This window comes from Mobula hypostoma, chromosome 12 (assembly GCF_963921235.1).
Source record: "Mobula hypostoma chromosome 12, sMobHyp1.1, whole genome shotgun sequence".
In the NCBI taxonomy this organism is placed as follows: domain Eukaryota; kingdom Metazoa; phylum Chordata; class Chondrichthyes; order Myliobatiformes; family Myliobatidae; genus Mobula; species Mobula hypostoma.
This window is the reverse complement of record NC_086108.1, coordinates 80,775,395-80,795,348: the sequence shown is the minus strand read 5'-3', so window position 1 is coordinate 80,795,348 and position 19,954 is coordinate 80,775,395. Positions and strand designations below refer to the sequence as shown.

General features: G+C 41.0%; 1 protein-coding gene across 1 annotated transcript; it reads right to left on the bottom strand.

The window, feature by feature from the left end:
* Window positions 1–1,999: 1,999 nt before the first annotated feature.
* On the bottom strand, window positions 2,000–18,803 carry LOC134355220 (dynein light chain Tctex-type 5). Its single transcript, XM_063065000.1, has 2 exons — window positions 18,593–18,803; window positions 2,000–4,122 (listed from the first exon to the last, which is right to left on the bottom strand). Exon 2 carries the CDS (start codon window positions 4,102–4,104, stop codon window positions 3,403–3,405), a length of 702 nt encoding a protein of 233 aa, XP_062921070.1. The 5' UTR covers window positions 4,105–4,122; window positions 18,593–18,803; the 3' UTR covers window positions 2,000–3,402.
* Window positions 18,804–19,954: the final 1,151 nt, after the last annotated feature.

Sequence of the window (19,954 nt, the reverse complement as noted above, 5' to 3'; positions counted from 1 at the left end):
CATCTCACCTTCAATGGATATCCTCTGGAACCTACAGACTAGTTCGTATCAGGGAGATAAACGTTGACCCGTGTTTAGAATAATTACAACAATTAAAGCTGTGAGAAGCATAATATCTATCTATAAAATGTCCTCTTGCCTACACTCACACTGAATACTTGCCAAGCCTCCAGATCTCTCAAACAAAACTAAATAGGAAAAGTGTTGAAATAAAGTGATTCAAACATGCCAAATTTTACACACATTCTTTATGAATTATCGAATTGAATTTTATATTTACTCTGCTCCATTCTGGGATCTCCAGAGTTTGATTCCTATTACAGAAGGATGTATAATGCAGAGAGGAGACTCTGAAGCTGCTATCTTGGATGAAGAATTATAATTACCAGGAAAACTGACAAGGCAATTGTTGTTTTTGGAACAATGGAGACTGAGGGGAGATTTAAATGAGAATACCTAAACAGCACAAACAGATAGGATCTGTCTCCATTTGCAGAGAGATCAGAGATTAGTGGGTATTGATTAATCTTTTGATAGGTTATTTTTGGCACTTTCATTTGGGCTGACATAATGGAAGCATAATTTTCCAGTCTTGCTGTTCTCCTTGCCAACATACTGCTTATTTTCCCAAAACATTTTATTGTCAGTTAGCAGAAAGTTTCGAAAGGGGTTGCTAAAACAATTTCGCTGATTGCTGGGGCTCTGGAACTCTACCTGAAAAAGGTGATGGGCAGAAATGGTCACCATATCTAAAATGTTCCTGGAACAACACTTGAGGAGCCATATACTACAGTGCATGGTGTCAGAGTGGTACTACAGTGCCAGTGACCCGGGTTCAATTCCACCACTGGCTATAAGGAGTTTGTACTTTCCCCTTTTGACTTTGTGGGTTTCCCCCCACATTCCAAAGATGTACTTTAGGCTTAGTAAGTTGTGGCATGCTATGTTGGCGTCAGAAGCATGGTGGCACATTGGGCTTCCGTCAGCATATCTTGGACTGTACTCACCTTGACTCAATCAATATATTTCACTCTATGTTTTGATGTACATATTACAAATAAAGTTAATCCAATCTAATCTATTCTAAGAGGTGGGAAGTGGAATTTTTAGTTGGTGTGGACACAATTGGTAAAATATTTCCATCTGTGCCATTAATTTCTGTGATTCTTTTCTCCCATTTTTTTCATTATAAAGTTAACCTATTTGATTCACTTATTTCAATCATTAACAACCCAACAGATTACTCATGGGTCTCATAAAGCAAACTCTCATGTGAAAACATACACTCTCACATATGATAATATGGTAATAATTTGAACTCCAATATAGCTTGACAGGAAAGCTCTCAGATTAAGCAACTTATCAACTATTATGTGTAAAATATTCATTCCTTGAAAGCTTTAGTTGGACACATGTACCCACATAAATGGAGTTCACTGTCCATCTTAACTCTGCAGCAGTGTGGCATCATAAATCTGGTGAAGCTGCTCTTTTGCATGTCAGAGTATTGAAGAGGTTATTGTACACAACAATTCTATGGTATGTTTTTTTGTTCACTGTGATGCAGGGTGTTTAAGTAAATTCCAGCTATAGGTTAGTCAAGATCTAATGTAATGAAAGAGCAGATATGTGAATAGACTGACCTCATGTTCCTATAATCCTGTTTTGTCCTCAATGGGCAAGCAGTGATTGTCATAGCTGAACTTGCTAGTTATCCAGCACCCAACCAGAGGAGTGGGGCTAACCAGCTGAATGTGTTAAGATACAGTTGCTCCCAATTTCTGCACATGTAGGAACTTGATGTCCACGACCTCTAAATAGGTCTTTCTGAACAAAAGACTTCAGATACTCAGCACAGTGATAAGTTTTCATTACTGAAAATACTGCTGATTTGAAGTTGTCTGTTTGCAATGAGTGAACACTTAGACTTTTCATCAGGCATAATATGGTGGCAAAATGTAGCAGAAGGGTTTGGAAATATACAATAAATAGAAACACAGAAAAAAACCCTTTATTAACACAGCATCAGTAAACACAGTAGATATGTTTGTTTATACACCATCGTCATGCAATCTCTAATTCTTTCTTTATTATTAATCATTAAATTCTGGAACCAAACTTTCTCTATACACTAAATGTATATTATGTAATTAAAATATAGGTATAATAATTAAAAGATCTAAAGTCAAATCCCACCAATCCTTAAGGCTACTTATTGGATTGCATGAGTTGATGGATGAACATATTTCATTACGTGCTCCTCAGTTCAACACTTCCTAACCAGTAGAAATAGTTTTTGACTATCCATCTCCCAATCAGACCCCCTTAAAATTTTGCATACTTCAACCAAATGTCACCATAAGCTTTTTTTTTAAATTCTAGCAACTACTAACTAGTTTGTGCCCTTTCCTCATAATTTCACTATTGAAGTCTAGTCTAGCATTTAGTAGACTTACAGGTACATTTAGCAAAATATGAACATTTCTAGTGTTTGGGACTAAATATTTATATCAATCACTCACCCTTGGTATTTTGCTTATCATCACGTGTAAGCAAAGATACTGAAAATTAGAAGGCAAAGCATCTGTAAGTTAACTGGGAGATTGTATGGTGGAACTCCTCCATTAAAATGCTTCGGGAAAATAAGCAGTATGTTGGCAAAGAGAGCAGCAAGGCTGGAAAGTTAGGCTTCCATTATGTCAACCTAAATGAAAGTGCCAAAAATAACCTATCAAAAGATTAATCTATTGCAAGAAATGAGAAAATGGAGAAAAAGTTACCTTAAGCCAGTGACTATTTTCTAGTGATTGATAATTGTATCTTGATTTTGTAAATGTCAAAATAAGGTTACTTGCTTGTTTCTTTGGCTTTTAACAAAAACTGAATTAATTTTTGGCCATAGCGTCTAGTGCGTCTAAGAATTTGATTGTCATGAGCAAATGATAAAATACGAATTAAGTTGCAAGGAATTATGCACAGGTGCCTATGCACCAACTAAGTCGCCCCTCCCTCGATAACTAAACATTTTCCGTCCAAGGAAGGATTTGGCAATTTGTTTTCAGGTTTACCTCATTGTCATTCTTGGGCTTGGAAACAACTCAAGATATGTAGGATAAGTTCTCTTCTAAATCTTCCACCTTTGTTTCTTCAGGGGAAGTGTTGAGTAATGGGTGAGTTCTAATAGTGTTGTATATATCATCTGTCAAATGGAGCCTCTACATGACTGTCCTCTTCTAGTGATTTCTGCATAACAAAGCAACTATCATAAGTAATATTTAATATGGAAATAATTAAATTAAAAATTAAATACTGATTTTCAGCTATAGGATTATGTTTTATCTGACTGAGTAAATCACTCTGTAAATATTCTTTTAGGCATGATTGTACATTCAGATAAATTAGTTATTCAAAGTATAAGCCATATACAGTTGCAACAGCAAAAAGTGAGGAGTTTTTGAAAGTGGCTGTCGCATAATTGTCAGTCGATGTATCCCACAGACAACGACTGACAATTTGCATTCCCTGGTCATTGAGTTGGCCCAGCACCACATTGCATACCAGCTTATATCTAGGGGCATTGATATCCTTCACCTTCAATCTGATGTGGTCTGTTAAACTCTGCACCAGCTGCACAGATGTTACAGGATTGTATTTATTGTCAGCCAGGTAGCTTGGAAGAATGGCCTCCAAGATCTTTTGGACTTTGGTGGCATTAAACTTGCAGCCTTCATCTGGTTGAACTTTGTATGTGTTTTCGTAGCTTACTTCTCTGATAGGTTGGTACAGAGGCAGTCCAGAGAAACTGACTTGACCAGAGGTCATCCAGCTCATGGAGTGCCTTTTGCCCAGCAGCAAAGAGCCTTTACGAGAAAATGGTATATTCACATTGCTTATAACGGAGCTCTTTCTGGACGACATATGTGCTCTTCCTTCTGCATTCTTCAAATGTGGATAATGTTTGCCAGCGTGAATATCCATTGTCTGAGAACTTCTACGGGTAGAAATAGAGGTTGCACGAGGCCGTGGTTCCAAACCATCTTCAGTCAGAGTTTGATTGAATTTAGCTAAGGTTTCTTGAGATAAAGGCATGTGCTTAGTTGTCATATTGAAGAGTATGTTGACCTGGAGGATAAAACATAAATAAACTTTCATTCATCTAAATGATTCTAGCCCTGTTCCTTTTTTAAAAAAATCTTTAAGATCCTGTTTCATGCAACAAAAATAGGACAATATTTTCTCTCTTTTTTTAAATTTTTAGTGCAATTTAGGTGTGTTCATTCAGACACTGACAGAATTTAACAAGATTAGGTATCTTTGGTTGATAAAATGTTTAGGCATATACACAGTGGCCACTTTATTAGGTACCTCCTATATCTAATAAAGCAGCCAATGAGTGTATATTTGCCATTGTCTGCTGTCGTAGCCCATTCACTTCAAAGTTCAACCTGTTGTGCATCCAGAAATGCTTTGCACACTACTGTTGTAACACATGGTTATTTGAGTTACTGTCACCTTCTTGTCAGCTTGAACCAGTCTGGCCATTCTTGTCTGACATCTTTCATTATCAAGGTGTTTCTGCCCACAGAATTGCTGCCCACTGAATATTCTTTTTTATTTATTTTTTTTGCTCCATTATCTGTAAACTCTCGAGACTATTGTCCATGAAAATCCCTGGAGATGAGCAGTTTCCGAGATACTTAAACCAACTTGTCTTACACCGGCAATCGTTCCACGGTGAAAGTCACTTAGATTCACATATTTTCCCCCATTCTGATGTTTGTCTGAATGACAACTGAACCTCTTGACCAAGTCTGCATGCTTTTATGCATTGAGTTGCTGCCACATGGTTGGGTGATTAGCAAGCCGGTGTACAAGTGTACCTAATAAAGTGGCCACTGAGTGTGTGTATTGTCTTTTGATTTCCCCCTCACTTACCAGTCCTGAGAAGGGTCTCAACTCGAAACGTTGACTGTTTATTCATTTGCATAGGTGCTCTCTGACCTGCTGAGTTCCTCTGGCATTTTGTGTGTGCTTCTCTGGGTATGTTTTTGTTTTGATGATAATTGGGCAGTAAATTAGCAATGACAATAATTTAACAGGCAAAGTAGCCATTTACATCCATATTTTCATTAATCTGGGTTTTTGTTACACCCCAATTCACTGACTATGATTCAACTAGGTACTAACAAACAAATAAAATTGGTTAATAAGCCATATACAAAACCTAAATTTGAAAAGCTGAATGTATGACTGATGTTGTCAAATCTTTTGCCATTGCAGAGTTTTATTGTGAAAAAGCAAGTAACAAAGATTTTTTTGATAAATGGACATTTCCGAGTATTTCTCTAGTTTTCTTTGGTAAAACTCAAAAAATTCAAGCCCAGAATGTACTTTATTCTCTGTTTGAAAGGAATGTGTTTATAAATGTCTGCCAACAGCATTCTTGAGTCATCTTTGAAAGAGTATTATAGTGGCGCAGAGTGAATCACTCTATGATCACCATATTTTTTCTGTCTTAATTCTACACCTCTGTGTGCAAGGTGTGAATTCAGTTCAGATCCTAGAGCCACACGCTCCCAATTTTTGTCTAATACATGTAAATGTACAGTATATGGAGATGTTCTTGATCCTTAAATTCTTCACAGTTTTAACCAAAAATTGCAAAAGTGTCACCTGATCAGAAGTCAGAATGCAAGAATCTTCCACACATTCAACTACAAGGAGCTAGGAAATTGAAACAGCAGTGAAAATTATGCAAGTTCCCTGTAGTTGTGAACTTCAAGGGGAATTTCAAATGATTGCCTGCTGTGGTATAGAATCTAGGTAGGCAACAGAGTGGGTTAGCTAATCTGAATCAGATTGTACGACACATTCTGTGCTCATGATTTGCATTGGGGGAAATAGTGATTTATGAGGGTTGTGGGGGATAGGGGATGGGGGATGCTGAATGGTTGGTGGTAAACTGGTTAATCAATCAGGTTTTTTGTCCCTGTTAACTGTGCTGTCATTCTACTGAAGTAGACTGAAGACAGAATGATTTTAGAACCACAATTTTTGTACAGCTAAGAATACCACTTGTTATCTAGGTATGGAAGAAAAATTGACAGCTAGGACTATGCACCTACTCTTTAGTGTGAAACATTGTATATTCAGAATTCTTTCGGAGAGAAGCTCAGAACGTAAATAACAGTTAAAGGACTGGATAGATTACAGGTTATCAGCAAGCCATAGTGATAGTTGGAAACTTATAGTTTGTGTTTCAATTCCAATGTAAACCAATCTTCTCGCAATTTTGCAGCCTCTGATTTCACTCTCAAACTATTCTGAACTGCTGACATGTTGACGGCAGGGAACCTTTGCTCCTCCTTGCTCAATATTAGTATCATTGAAGTTGTAATTAGACAGTTGCATTCTCTTCCCTTTGCTCCTCAATGTTTCCACATTCCAATTGTAGGTGGAAATGTTACATTTAACAAGATGGATTTATTATACCTAGTGTCCAAGGAATCATCCTTACTGACTTTTTGCTAACGCCATTGGCTAAGTGATAGTACTCTCACGCTTGACCCAGAAGGTGATAGGATTCAAGCTTCCACCTATCTCTCAAGCATTCAGACTAACACACCAGTGCAGATTCTTGTTACTGAGTGAGTATTGCAATGGTTCAGTTTGCAGAGTCTTTAAACTAGGGAAGCCACACTCAGATGGTAGCAGGTGCCCTCATGCATTGACTGAAGATGTTTGGAGAATTCATCTTCTCAGCATTAATCACTAAATCTCTACCAACAAAAGCAGTTTAGAATTTGATTGCTTTTTGTAAGATCTTTGTAGTGGACAAATTTATATTTGCTTGTAAATGCAATTCATAGATGATTGTTAAGCTTGAAAATAATTTGGGATATTTAAGGGTGTTATATGGCCAACAGCTATATGACAAGTGTTGAAGCAAAATCAAAATCACGTCTCATTTCAAGAATTTGTTGTGAGGAGGCAAAAGGAAGGAGGTTAGGTAACACAAGATAGTGAGAGTGTTAAGAACAAGGAACAAGTATGACAAATGGGATGTTGATAAATGGTATAATTATCCAATATGAAACGATATTTTGTGCAACTCGGAGGGAAAGTTCGGAGCGCCTGTGTTGACCAAATACTGCAGCAAGCGACATATGACTACAGATTGGAGAAAAATGTGATTACGGATTTCTCCTAGAAGTGTATGTAAAATCAACTACTGAAGATGAGTCACCAACAAGTTGAGTCAGGATGTCACACATTCAGAAGGTCAAGAAGTAAAATCAACATCAGAGTCACATGCACATTTAGCATGACCTAAGAGCATCTGATAAAACAATTTTGCAAATAGAACCTCTAATTCCTGAATTCGTTAAAAAGGAAAATTAAATACAGGCTGTCTTCTGGTTATGAATGAATAATTTGTGGACAAACCTACATACCATCAATCTTCCAGGATACTATTAAATTCAAAGTCTAATGTATACAAGCAGCAGGACTCGTTTCCCTTCTCTCTCTCTCTCTCCTCTTTCAGTGGTTGTTCTTTCTTGTCAGTCTTATATACTTTTGATGCCATTCATCAGAATATTGTAGATGTATGGTTACCATATTGTGTGATTTTTGTGTATTTTATAATTTACAGACAAAATTGATTTATGTATGTCCATAAAAACCGAACCTATTCGTTATCTGGTCGACTTGTATTTGTATGTGAATATACGTATAAAGGGTCATATGTGGTAAAATGACATCATCATATGTATGCCAAAAACATGGATATTACTTGTCGTTAATCTTCCTTAAACTATTCGCCTATGTTCTGAAGATCTTGATTTCTTAATATTACTGACACAAAGTACCAGCTTTGTAGAACTGGTTCATATCACATCATCAATCATACAACACTGACTATTGCTGAGTCATGTTAATTTCTGGATCCTGTCTTCTTGAATTTTTTTTTCATTCAGCTGATTTATGTTGAGTATTCCTGTTTTAATTGCCCTGAACCATGCACTGAATAAGGAAGTTGTTGAGGCAAGTACATGAACAACATTTAAACAACACTTGGATTGATACATACTGTAGATAGAAAAGGTTTAGAGGGATATGGGCCAAATGTGGGCAATGTAGTAAATGTGGGAATGTAGTTAGGTGTCTCGGTCAGCTGTAGGCCAACTGGACTAAAAGGCCAGTTTCCAAGCTGTATAACTCTATGATTGCATGACTTCAGTATGGAGACTAAGTTCAGTCTATAAGATTGTAGTTTTTAGATGTGGCAACTTCCAGGATTCTTTGGCAGAGAAGTGGCAGAGAAGTGTGTGTGTGTGTGTGTGTGTGTGTGTGTGTGCGTGTTTGCTTGTGATTGTATTAGGGATAAATTTGAATGAGGTTCTCTCTCTCCCTACCTGAGCTGATCACTCCCTTCAAGGTTGGAGAGAGATAGACAGATTGGACCTTCTTCTTCCAGAGGCAAAATGACTTTTTACAAGAACTAAGGAAGCATACAGATAAGAGACGTGTGAGGTGCTTGGATAATTATGGCTGTTTTGATAGAATAGCTGATAATTAATATGTGTGCCACAGGGAGAAAGATGCTTGTTGTTACGTAGTACAAGGTGTCCTGAATATGCTGGAAGCATGGTCAGTGTCATGACTTATGAGGCTGAGACACAAATAAGAAACATTTTAGTAATCCATTGCTCCTTATGATCAGACAAAATATTTATTTCAATGATTATTGGTAATTTGGTTTATTATTGTCAACTGTACTGAGATACAGTGAAAAACTTGTCTTGCATACCATTCCTATGGATCAATTCATTACAATGGTGCACTGAGGTAGTACAAAGTAAAATTCTAACTGAGTGCAGAATAAAGTGTTACAGAGAAAGTGCAATGCAGTTAGACAGTCTGTGCAAGGTTATAACAAGGTACATTATGAGGTCAAGAACCCTTATTGTATTAGGGAACAGTTTAATAGACTTATAAGAGTGGGATGGAAGCTGTCCTTGAGCCCGACGGTAGGTGTTCTCAGACTTTTGTATCTTCTGCCCAATTTGGGGGGGGGCGGGGTGGGGAGAGAAGAGAGAATGTCAGGGCTGGGTGGAGTCTTTGATTATGCTGGCTGCTTTATCAAGGCAGTGAGAAGCATAGACAGAGCCATGGAAATAAGGCTGGTTTGCATGATGTGCTGAACTGTGCCCAAAGCACTTGCGGCCATTGACAGAGCAGTTGCCATACCAAGTCGCGATTCACCCAGATAGGATGCTTTCCATGGTGCATCGATAAAAATTAGTGAGGGTCAAAGGAAAAATGCCAAATTTCTTTAGCCTCTTGAAGAAGTAGAGATGCTGGTGAGCTTTCTTGGCCATGACATCAATATGACTAGACCAGGACAGGCTACTGATGATGTTCGCTCCGAGGGTCTTGAAGCCCTGTTGATATAGACAGGATATTCACACTGCCTTCTTCCTGAATTCAATGACCAGCTCTTTGTTTGGCTGACATTGAAGGAAAAATTGTGGTCACGACACCATGTAACTAGGCTCCCTATCTCATTCCTATACTCCAACTCATCATTATTTGAGAGAGAGTCCACTACGTATTATCATCTGCAAACTTGTAAATGGAGTTAGGGCAGAGTCTAGTCACACAGTGTATGGTGTAGATTGGGGGTGGTTGTGGATAGTCATGAAGGTGGTGTTGAGTCTCAGTTCTAGGCATGTGGAGATGAGTTTGCTTGGAATTATAGTACTGGAGGCTGAGTTGTAGTCAGTAAACAATAGTCTCACATAGGTGCCTTTACTGTCTATATGCTCCAGAGATGAGCGTAGGGCCTGGGAAATGGCATCTGCCATAGACCTGATTTGGCGGTAGGCAAATTGTAGAGGGTTGAAGTTGCCTGGGAGGCTGGAGTTAGTGCGCGCCATGACCAGCTTCTTGAAGCATTTCATGATGGTGCATGTCAGAGCATCATTAAGGCACATTAGTTTTCTTCAGTAGCAGGATGGTAGAGGTCTCCTCAAAGCAGGTGGGAACCTCAAATTGAAACAGGGAGAAGTTAAACATGTCTGTAAATAATCCTGCCAGCTGCTCTGCACAGGATCTAAGGAAATGGCAGGGATACTGTCTGGGCCAGATACTTTCCTTTGGTTCACTCTCCAGAAGACTGATTGTCCACAATGGTGACTCTGAGTTTAAGTGCATTAGAGGCCTTCGGTTTGGGTTCCCATCCCCTTTGGTTCAGAATGTGCAAAGAAAGCGTTAAGCTGATCAGGAAGGGATGTGCTGTTGTTGTCAACATAGTCTGACTTTGTTTTACAGCCCTCTATAGCATGGACTGGTAGTTGAATGAGAAGGAAGTTGCATGAGTATTGGCAAGCCCATTAACTCCCTGGTCTTTGTCAAAACAGTACACTAGGTTCTTTTACATTTTCTGAAAAAGAAAATAGGGCCTAAATTATATTTTATTTTAAAAAGAACTGTACATGCAAATGTAGTCCACGTGCACTGAAGTGTGAGTCTAGATTCTTGTACCGAGTGCCTAAAATGGAATTTGAAGCTATAATCTTTTGACTCAGAGATGAGAGTGCTATCAACTTGACATACTCAGGGGAGATGTTCCCCATTCTGTAGGAAATTTGCAGTAATATTTGATACTGTAAGAAAGAATCTACTCAGAAGATTGCACTGTTGATTGACTGTATTTGCATGTTAGCTCCCCACATTTGCTTTCTAGTAGACATAGGTCACATCTTCAACTCATCGCTAAGGCATAACATTACCGTTGTGGGTTTGATGCTCATTGCACAGACAGCTTGACTTTCATATCCAAAATTATGCGGTTTCTATGAGAGTAGCCAACTGCAACACCAGCTTTACTCTTGGTCAGCGACCTTTCACTTTTAATGAGCAGCTGCTTTGGTTGTGCGATGATTTACAACTAATAGCCATACTAGTGGTAAATTTAAAAAAAAATTATTTCACAGAAAGCCGCATTGCAAAAGTTTTAAGTAACTGGCAATACAAGGGACTGCTGGAGACTGAGTCACCAGAAAAAGCAACATCTATGGTGGGAAACGGACAGTCAACCTTTCACCGGGAATGGAAAGAAAGAAGGAAGGAAGATGGCCAGTATAAAAAGATAGAGGAAGGGGGGAGCAAGTTGGCAGGTGATTAGTTGATCCAGGAAGTAATAGGCAGATGAGGTGGGGAGTGATGTCCAAAGTTGGGAGGTGATAGGTGTAAGTAACAAGGGGCTGAAGATGATGGATTTGATAGGAGAGGGTAATGAGGGTTAGAATAAAGGGAGGGAAATGGGAAGGGGAATTAGTGGAAGGAGTGAGTGTGATGAAAGGAGAGAGGGAATGAACTGATAGGGGCCAATTGGATCAGCAGAAAAGATAAAAAAGAAAAGTAAGGAAATGTGGACAGAGGGGAGCTGTTGTTGAATTTTGAGAATTCAATGTGCATGTAGGTTGGAGAATGCCCTGTGGAATATGGGTGGCTGGTCTTTTAATCGTTCTTTGGACATGACCATGCAGTGGAGACCATAGACAGTGTGCGAAAGGGGTGAGTTGGCGGGGGGGGGGGGGTGGAATTAGAATTTCAGGCCATTGGGAAATCCTATCTGCCATGGTGTTCAGAGCGGAGGTGCCGATGAAACTATCCCCAAATCTGCATTGGGTCTCACCAGTGTAGAGGAGGCTGCACAGGGAGCACCGGATGCAATAATTACCAGCAATGGATTCACATGTAAAAAATTGTCTCAACTGGAAAGTTTTTTTGAGGCCCTATATAGTATAAGGAAGGAGGTGCAGGGACAAGGACAAGTATAACACTTACGGTGGTTACAGGGGTGAGTACCTGGGGAGGGATAGATATGTTGGATGTGCTGATTGATGGGCTGTTATGATGACTGGGGTGGGAGGGGCAAGGGAATGTGGTGAGGGCAGAATTTCCAGATATATGTAGAGGAAATGTGGGTGAAGGCTCCAGCAATAACAGTGGGGTGGTGGATGGGGCCCATTTTCTGAAAAAAGAAGACACTTCAGATGTCCTGAAGTGGAAGTCCTCATGATGGGAACACGCATACTTACAAGTGGCAGGGTGGGAGGGGTTCAAGTTGAAGTTGCCGTGGGAGTCATTGGGTTTGTAGTAGATATCAGTGAATAATCTGTCTTCTTGTCTGCGGGTTTGCCAGTGAGGTGGGATTAGCTTGGAGTGAGTGGTGAGGTTTGAGTGGGTGATGGGAATGGCTGACGTCCTGTTCGCAGTTAGAGGTGAAGAGACTCAAAGAGGGCAGATATGTATCCAAGAGGAGGAGGATGGCTTGAGGCAGAAGAAGGGGATTATCAGTGGCTGGGAAGGGGGGAGGGGAGAGGGTTAGGTGCAGAGGTGATGGAATAAGAGTTTGGCATCGTGATGGGTTGAGGAGCAGAACATGCTAAGATGCAAATGCCAGGGTTCTAGCACAAGGGAGAATGGGAGAATTTTAAATAAAGTTTCATTATTTTCTCACCAAATGGAATGAAAACACTGGCAAGGAGAGGATTGCTGTCAAAATTATTGAACCTTTTTCAAACCCAACATTTGAATACGCAGAAAAAGATTTCATTCACTGCAGAAAAACTCATGGGTAAACAGGTGTATCTGGGTGAATTTTGGGGCTCCAGGAAACTGATGTACATGAAGCACAGTTATGAGCTGGCTAGTCCTGAGATGATCAGTTCTACTGTACTTCCCATACTCGGTTAAATTAATCACTATTGCCAAGACTATCACAATCCTGCAGCAATCAAAGGAAGCTGACATGTTTCAACAGGTAAAGAAAATGCTTTAGTAATGTTTCAACTTGTCCATTCATTTAGCAATATAATATGTTGAACAAAAATGCAATGAAGAAAACGCCTTTGCTCAGAACGTCCTGTGGTCTGGTTTACTATTGGAATTTTGAACGAGTGGAACTTTAGACTTCAAATTGACCTGAGTACTGACCTCATTGCAAATCCTGACATTAGAGATCTGGAATGTTGCAAAACAGATAGGGAGTTAGGAGGTAAAAGTGGTCCTGGGAAATAGTCTGATCATCTTTCCTATACAATGCATGATGTTCTTCTCCATCGGGAGGAATGCAAAACTCTCTGGTTATCACCCAATGTGTAATAGCCTGTGATAGCTTTAATCTGAACAGGGCATCACAATGTCCAAATTACAGTGGATTGGAAGAAAAGATTATGGGGCAGTTCAAAACTACCTATAGTAATTGTGGAGATAAGGGTAGGTTGTGCAGCAATGGTGCAGTGGCATACTAAAGATCTTTCTATTTTATGTGACAATAGATAATGAGACCATAAAACTACACTGATAAAAAGACACAAAGAACAATTAGCAACCTACAGTTAACTATTTTTTTCTGAAACTTTTCCTGAGGGAGACAAAGAAGAATGTGACTTATTTTTAGTCATTGGCAAAAGGTTTGCAATGGGCACCTTGTGAACAGTGCAACTACAGTTGCAAGAAGTGCATGAAGAGGTACAAGAAACTTAATGGGTCTTCCAGATGAGAGAGTTCTGCCATTTGTCTTGTAACTTCTAACAAAAGAACAATATAAGGAGGAGGGAGATGAAATATGCAGAGCCTTTTGCGTCAGGTTGTTCTGCTTGATATTTGCTCATTGCAACAACCAGTCTAAGCAAGAAAAGATAGGGAGAGAGAGAGATAGAGAGAGAGCATGTGATTTAGTGCAGAATGAGGTAATTTTTTCCACAAGTTGAACTTGTCCCAGCTCCTTGCTAAAGAAATCCAATCAATCTCACTTCCTGCTCTTTCCTTACAGCCTTGCCATATATTTTGTCTTCATTTATTAATTTCATTTTTGAAAGTTACAATTGAATTTACTCCTACATTCCCCGCAGCACTCCCAACACGCTGGAGGAACTCGGCAGGTCGGGCAGCATCCGTGGAAATGATTGGTCGATGTTTCAGGCCGGAACCCTTCGTCAGGACTGTAGAGGGAAGGGGCAGAGGCCCTATAAAGAAGGTGGGGGGAGGGTGGGAAGGAGAAGGCTGCTAGGTTCCAGGTGAAGAAACAGTAAGGGGAAAGATAAAGGGGTGGGGGAGAGGAGGCAGGGAGAAGATAGGCAGGAAAGGTGAAGAAAGAATAGGGGAAAACACAATGGGTAGTAGAAGGAGGTGGAACCATGAGGGAGGTGATAGGCAGCTGGGGGAGGGGGCAGAGTGACATAGGGATAGGGGAAGGGAGGGGGAGGGAATTACCGGATATTGGAGAATTCTATGTTCATACCAAGGGGCTGGAGACTACCTAGACGGTATATGAGGTGTTGCTCCTCCAACCTGAGTTTAGCCACATCATGGCAGTAGAGGAGGCCATGTATGGACATATCTGAATGGGAGTGGGAAGCAGAGTTGAAGTGGGTGGCTACTGGGAGATCCTGTCTGTTTTGGTGGACGGAGCGGAGGTGCTTGACGAAGCAGTCCCCCAATCTGCGTCGGGTTTCACCGATGTAGAGGAGGCCGCACCAGGAGCACCGGATGCAATAGATGACCCCAACAGACTCACAAGTGAAGTGTTGCCTCACTTGGAAGGACTGTTTGGGGCCCTGAATGGTGGCAAGAGAGGAGGTGTAGGGACAGGTGTAGCACTTGCGCTTACAGGGATAAGTGCCAGGTGGGAGATCCGTGGGGAGGGACGTGTGGACCAGGGAGTCGCGGAGGGACCGATCCCTGCGGAAAGCAGAGAGGGGTGGAGAGAGAAAGATGTGCTTAGTGGTGGGGTCCTGTTGAAGGTGGCGGAAGTTGCGGAGGATAATATGCTGGATCCGGAGGCTGGTGGGTTGGTAGGTGAGGACAAGGGGAACTCTGTCCCTGTTGTGGTGGCGGGAGGATGGGGTGAGAGCCGAAGTGCGGGAAATTGAGGAGATGCGGGTGAGGGCATCATTGATGACATCAGAAGGGAAACCACAATCCTTAAAGAAAGAGGACATTTGAGATATCCTGGAACGGAAAGCGTCATCCTGGGAGCAGATGCGGCGGAGACGGAGGAACTGGGAATAGGGCATTTTTGCATGTGGCGGGGTGGGAAGAGGTATAGCTGAGGTACAAACGTTTGTAGTTATGAGAGTCAGTGGGCTTGTAGAAGATGTCAGTGGACAGTCCGTCTCCAGAGATGGAGACCCAGAGATTGAGAAAGGGGAGAGAAGTGTCCGAGATAGACCAAGTGAATTGGTGGGCTGGGTGGAAGTTAGAAGTAAGGTCGATGAAATTGACAAGCTCAGCATGGGTGCAGGAAGCAGCACCGATGTAGTCATCAATGTACCGAAGGAAAAGTTGGGGAGCAGTACCAGAATAGGTTTGGAGCACAGACTGTTCCACATAACCAACAAAGAGGCAGGCATAGCTAGGGCCCATGTGAGTTCCCATAGCTACACCCTTGGTCTGAAGAAAGTGGCTAGAGCCAAAAGAGAAGCTATTGAGTGTGAGAACCAGTTCCGCCAACTGGAGGAAGGTAGTGGTGGTGGGGAACTGGTGAGGTCTATTATTCAGAAAGTAGCGGAGGGCTTTGAGGCCTTCTTGATGGGGACTGGAGGTGTATAGGGATTGGACATCCATAGTGAAGATGAAGCTGTTGGGACCGGGGAACTGGAAGTTATTGAAGAGGTGGAGGGCATGGGATGTATCCCGGATGTAGGTGGGGAGGGACTGAACTATGGGTGACAAAATGGAGTCCAGGTAGGCAGATACAAGTTCGGTGGGACAGGAGCAGGCAGCAACTATGGGTCTACCGGGACAGTCAGGCTTGTGGGTCTTGGGGAGGAGGTAAAACCGAGCGGTACGGGGTGTGGGAGTTTAGCGGCTGAGGATGGAAGGTCTCTGGAGTTGATAAGGGTGGTGATGGTGCAGGAGACAATGGTTTGATGTTTTTTGGTGGGGTCCTGTTCCAGGGGTAAGTAAGAGGTGGTGTCAGAGAGCTGCCGTTTGGCCTCAGTGAGGTGGAGGTCTGTCCGCCAGACTACTGCAGCACCAGCTTTGTAAGCGGGTTTGATGGTGAGGTTGGGATTAGTGCGGAGAGAGTGGAGGGCAGTGCGTTCAGAGGGAGTGAGGTTGGAACAGGAGAGAGGAGTGGTGAAGTTGAGACGGTTGATGTCTCGGCGACAGTTGGAGATAAAAAGATCGAGTGCAGGTAGAAGGCCCGGGCGGGGTGTCCAGGAGGAGGAGGGTTGAAGACAGGAGAAGGGGTCCTCAGTTGGGGGAGGGGAATCCTTGCCAAAGAGGTAGGCTTGGAGACGTAGGCGACAGAAGAAGAGTTCAGCAACTCAGGTTGGAGGAGAAATACCTCATATACCGTCTAGGTAGTCTCCAGCCCCTTGGTATGAACATAGAATTCTCCAACTTCTGGTAATTCCCTCCCCCTCCCTTCCCCTATCCCTATGTCACTCTGCCCCCTCCCCCAGCTGCCTATCACCTCCCTCATGGTTCCGCCTCCTTCTACTATCCATTGTGTTTTCCCCTATTCTTTCTTCACCTTTCCTGCCTATCTTCTCCCTGCCTCCTCTCCCCCACCCCTTTATCTTTCCCCTTACTGGTTTTTCACCTGGAACCTACCAGCCTTGTCCTTCCCACCCTCCCCCCACCTTCTTTATAGGGCCCCTGACCCTTCCCTCTACAGTCCTGAGGAAGGGTTCCAGCCTGAAACGTCGACCGTTCTTTTCCATGGATGCTGCCCGACCTGCTAAGCTCCCCCAGCATCTGCAGATTATTTTGTGTTTACATTCCCCGCAGCCATTCCATTCCAGAACACTACAAACTACTATGTAAAGGAAGTGTTTCTGCTCAGTTATGTCTGGCTACTAACCCTTCTTCAAATTTCTACTCTGTCCATTCTATCAAGCCTTTCACAATTTGGACCACCTTAAAAAAAACTCTTCTTAACCTCCTCTAGTCTAAAGAGAACAATTCCAGTTTTCCACATAACTGATCAATTATCCCATTCCTATTTTGGTAAATAGCTTCTGCACCCTCGAGCCTTGAAGATCTTCCTAAATTTTACTATGCAGAAGTGAACTTAATTCTCCAACTGAGGCTTAACCAATGAATTATAAAGGTTTAGCATAATTTCCTTATTCTTTTGTAGCTTAACCTTTTTTTTTATAAAGCAATGGAACTCATACCCACCTTGATAACCAATTCCTTAAAAGATTTGCATACGAACACCTGCAGGTCCTCTTATATCTGCAACTACTTTAAAATTGCAATTATGGCATCAATGAGACCCAGATACTGGATGTAGAATCATGTATGAATGAGGTGGAATTGATGTGTCTAAGTGACTGGTCAGGGATGTTGGCATCTGAAGATGAGCTCATGGCCACATTCTGAATGGAAGGATGTAGAAAGAACTTTGTATGCCAATTTCTGGTGATGGCAGGGAATATGGTGTGTGAGCCAAAAGAGGTGACAATGTTGTACAGCTAGTTGTAGCACAAGTGCAACCTGTTGTAGACACGCCCCAGGATTTATCTGTCCCAAGATGTAAACCAGTTCAGTCAGAAACCTGACTGAACCACTTTGTTTATGACCTGATGGTCAAATGGGCAAATATGGCTGTCAATTTGTACACAAAATAATGCATAATCAAAAAATACGTTTGACTATTTTTGTTGAAAGAGCAATATTAGACTAGAGATTTGATTTCTTTAAACGTTGCCAAGCAATCTATAGCATCTACCCGAATGTTCCATATAAAACACACTCTTTATCCCTCTACTAAGACATTAACCTAAATTACTAATGATGATGTGTCAACTGTTTATTCCATAGACATTGTCTGACTTGTATTTCTCCAGCACTTCGTGTGTTGCCCTGGATTTCCAGCTTCTGCAGAATCTCTTGTGTTTAACCTAAATTATGTGATCAAGTGCCAGACAGGGACAAGAATGTATAAACATCTGTCTTCAGTGGCTTCTAACTGAGCCAAAACCTTGCAATCTTATTCCCTCTACTAGCCAGATTTGCTACTCTTCCAGGTTCTGCTGCAGGTTAGATTTGAACTAAACTGGTAGCAGTGGAAGTCGTCACCACTACAATTGACTTGATCCAATATTTTCCAATCCTCTGTGTGTCAAAATACCAAGACTCATCTTGATCTGCTGACAATGCTACTGAGATTTCGAATTTGTCATTTGTTGAAATATGAAGAGTAACATAGAGCATTGTACAGCTCATTGTTTTGGAAGTTAAATACACAGCATTGTCATTGTAATGCAGATGTGAAAGTTTACAGAACATATGAATATGTATTTCATGGTTTCACAACTATTTAAAACCACAATAAAACCATTCCATTGAAGCATTCCACCTTTCTTGAATTGTTTCCTAAATAATATTTTTTCAACAGATTATTGTAAGGTTAGATATCTATCATTTCATCCTTCCTTCATTAAGAGAAACTTGTAATGAATGAAAACTTTAATAAGTATGACTTACATGCAATACAATATTCAACTAAGATGCAAAAACTAAAACTATATGGGAAAAAATACCACAAAAATAAAGTTCTTACCCTACACAGAAAATGTAAGATCTCTGATTACTTTCTGCAATCCAAGTTAAAACAGAATTACGATTTCTTTGAAAGCGTCCTTACTGCAATGACCACACTGGAGGCAGTGCTGCTGAAACCTCTGGCTTTTAACAATGTTTTACACTTCCATGGGGATATTATCAGGTCTCTTCATGCTGCAAACTGTAAAAAAAAGTCATAATGATTCTCCAAGTGCCTTCACCACCTGACAAACGATTGGCCATTGATTGTAAGCTTATTGCACCAGTACACCACATGAAGGCAAGGAGTCTTGATCTATTGGTGCTGCTCTGGGCAACTTGCCATCAGCACAGGTCTCCAAGGTGATAGCTACAACTCTGTGGCAATCTTTCTGAACAATATTAACTTTTGTCAAAGTCCAAGTCCAATTGAATATAAATTTTATCACAATGTTTCTAACATATTTGACTGAAGGCCCATCTTTTTCTTTCAGTCCTTCAAATCACTACTAGTTGTCTGTCCTTGGCTGCTTTAGGGAAGTCTCGAAACACTTAATTCCTAAGCTGACATTATTTCCATATATTTGTAGTCAATTTTTCCCAGATCTTCATTAATGATGAAACTACAAGCTATGAGAAGATTAAAATGTAAATATATTTAATGCCTTCTTCTGCAGAATTCACAAGCCTCTGCCTCATTGGTTCATTAGAGCCAGAACATTTCACGCAGGACTGTGTAGAATACAAAACACACCTAAGTGATTGTTCAGACATTGTCCTAGTGAGGAGTGTTGGTAGATTATTCACTTATGACAGTGCCTGGTCACGGCATGATACACATGACACATTATCGTCAAGATATTAATACTGCTATACCCAAGTGCATTTCATCCACTCCCATCTTTGGATTCCTTATTTGTCCTATAATCTTCTTTAGCTTTTTACCATTGTTCCTTTTGTCATTTAACATCTCCTGTCTTGAACCCACTGATAAGTTTTATTTTGTTCTTTCCTCCCCCAGCCCTTTTCTGCATCGTACAACTTGCTTTATCTGCAATCTGCTGAAAAGTCATTATTCTCATTCTTTACCCATAGACACTGCCTGGCTTGCTGAATCTTTCCAGGATCTTCTGTGTTTTACTTCAGATTTACAGCATTCACATTATTTTGTTTTCCACATAATGTTTAATTTTCAGAAACTAGCCATTAGCACTCAGTAATTATGGCCAACTGGAATCTGAATGTGCTGTAGGCAAGTGTATCGTACTGAGAAATTGTACTGTGCTTCTGCCATTGCATTTTGTTGAACAGAGAGACCTGAAATCATGTTAATTTGGTTGTGTTATTTTAATTAGACCATTCACAAAGGCAATAGATACTG

Excerpts from the sequence above, each read along its gene's own strand:
- LOC134355220 (XM_063065000.1), bottom strand. The coding sequence starts at position 4,104 with ATGACAACTAAGCACATGCCTTTATCTCAAGAAACCTTAGCTAAATTC.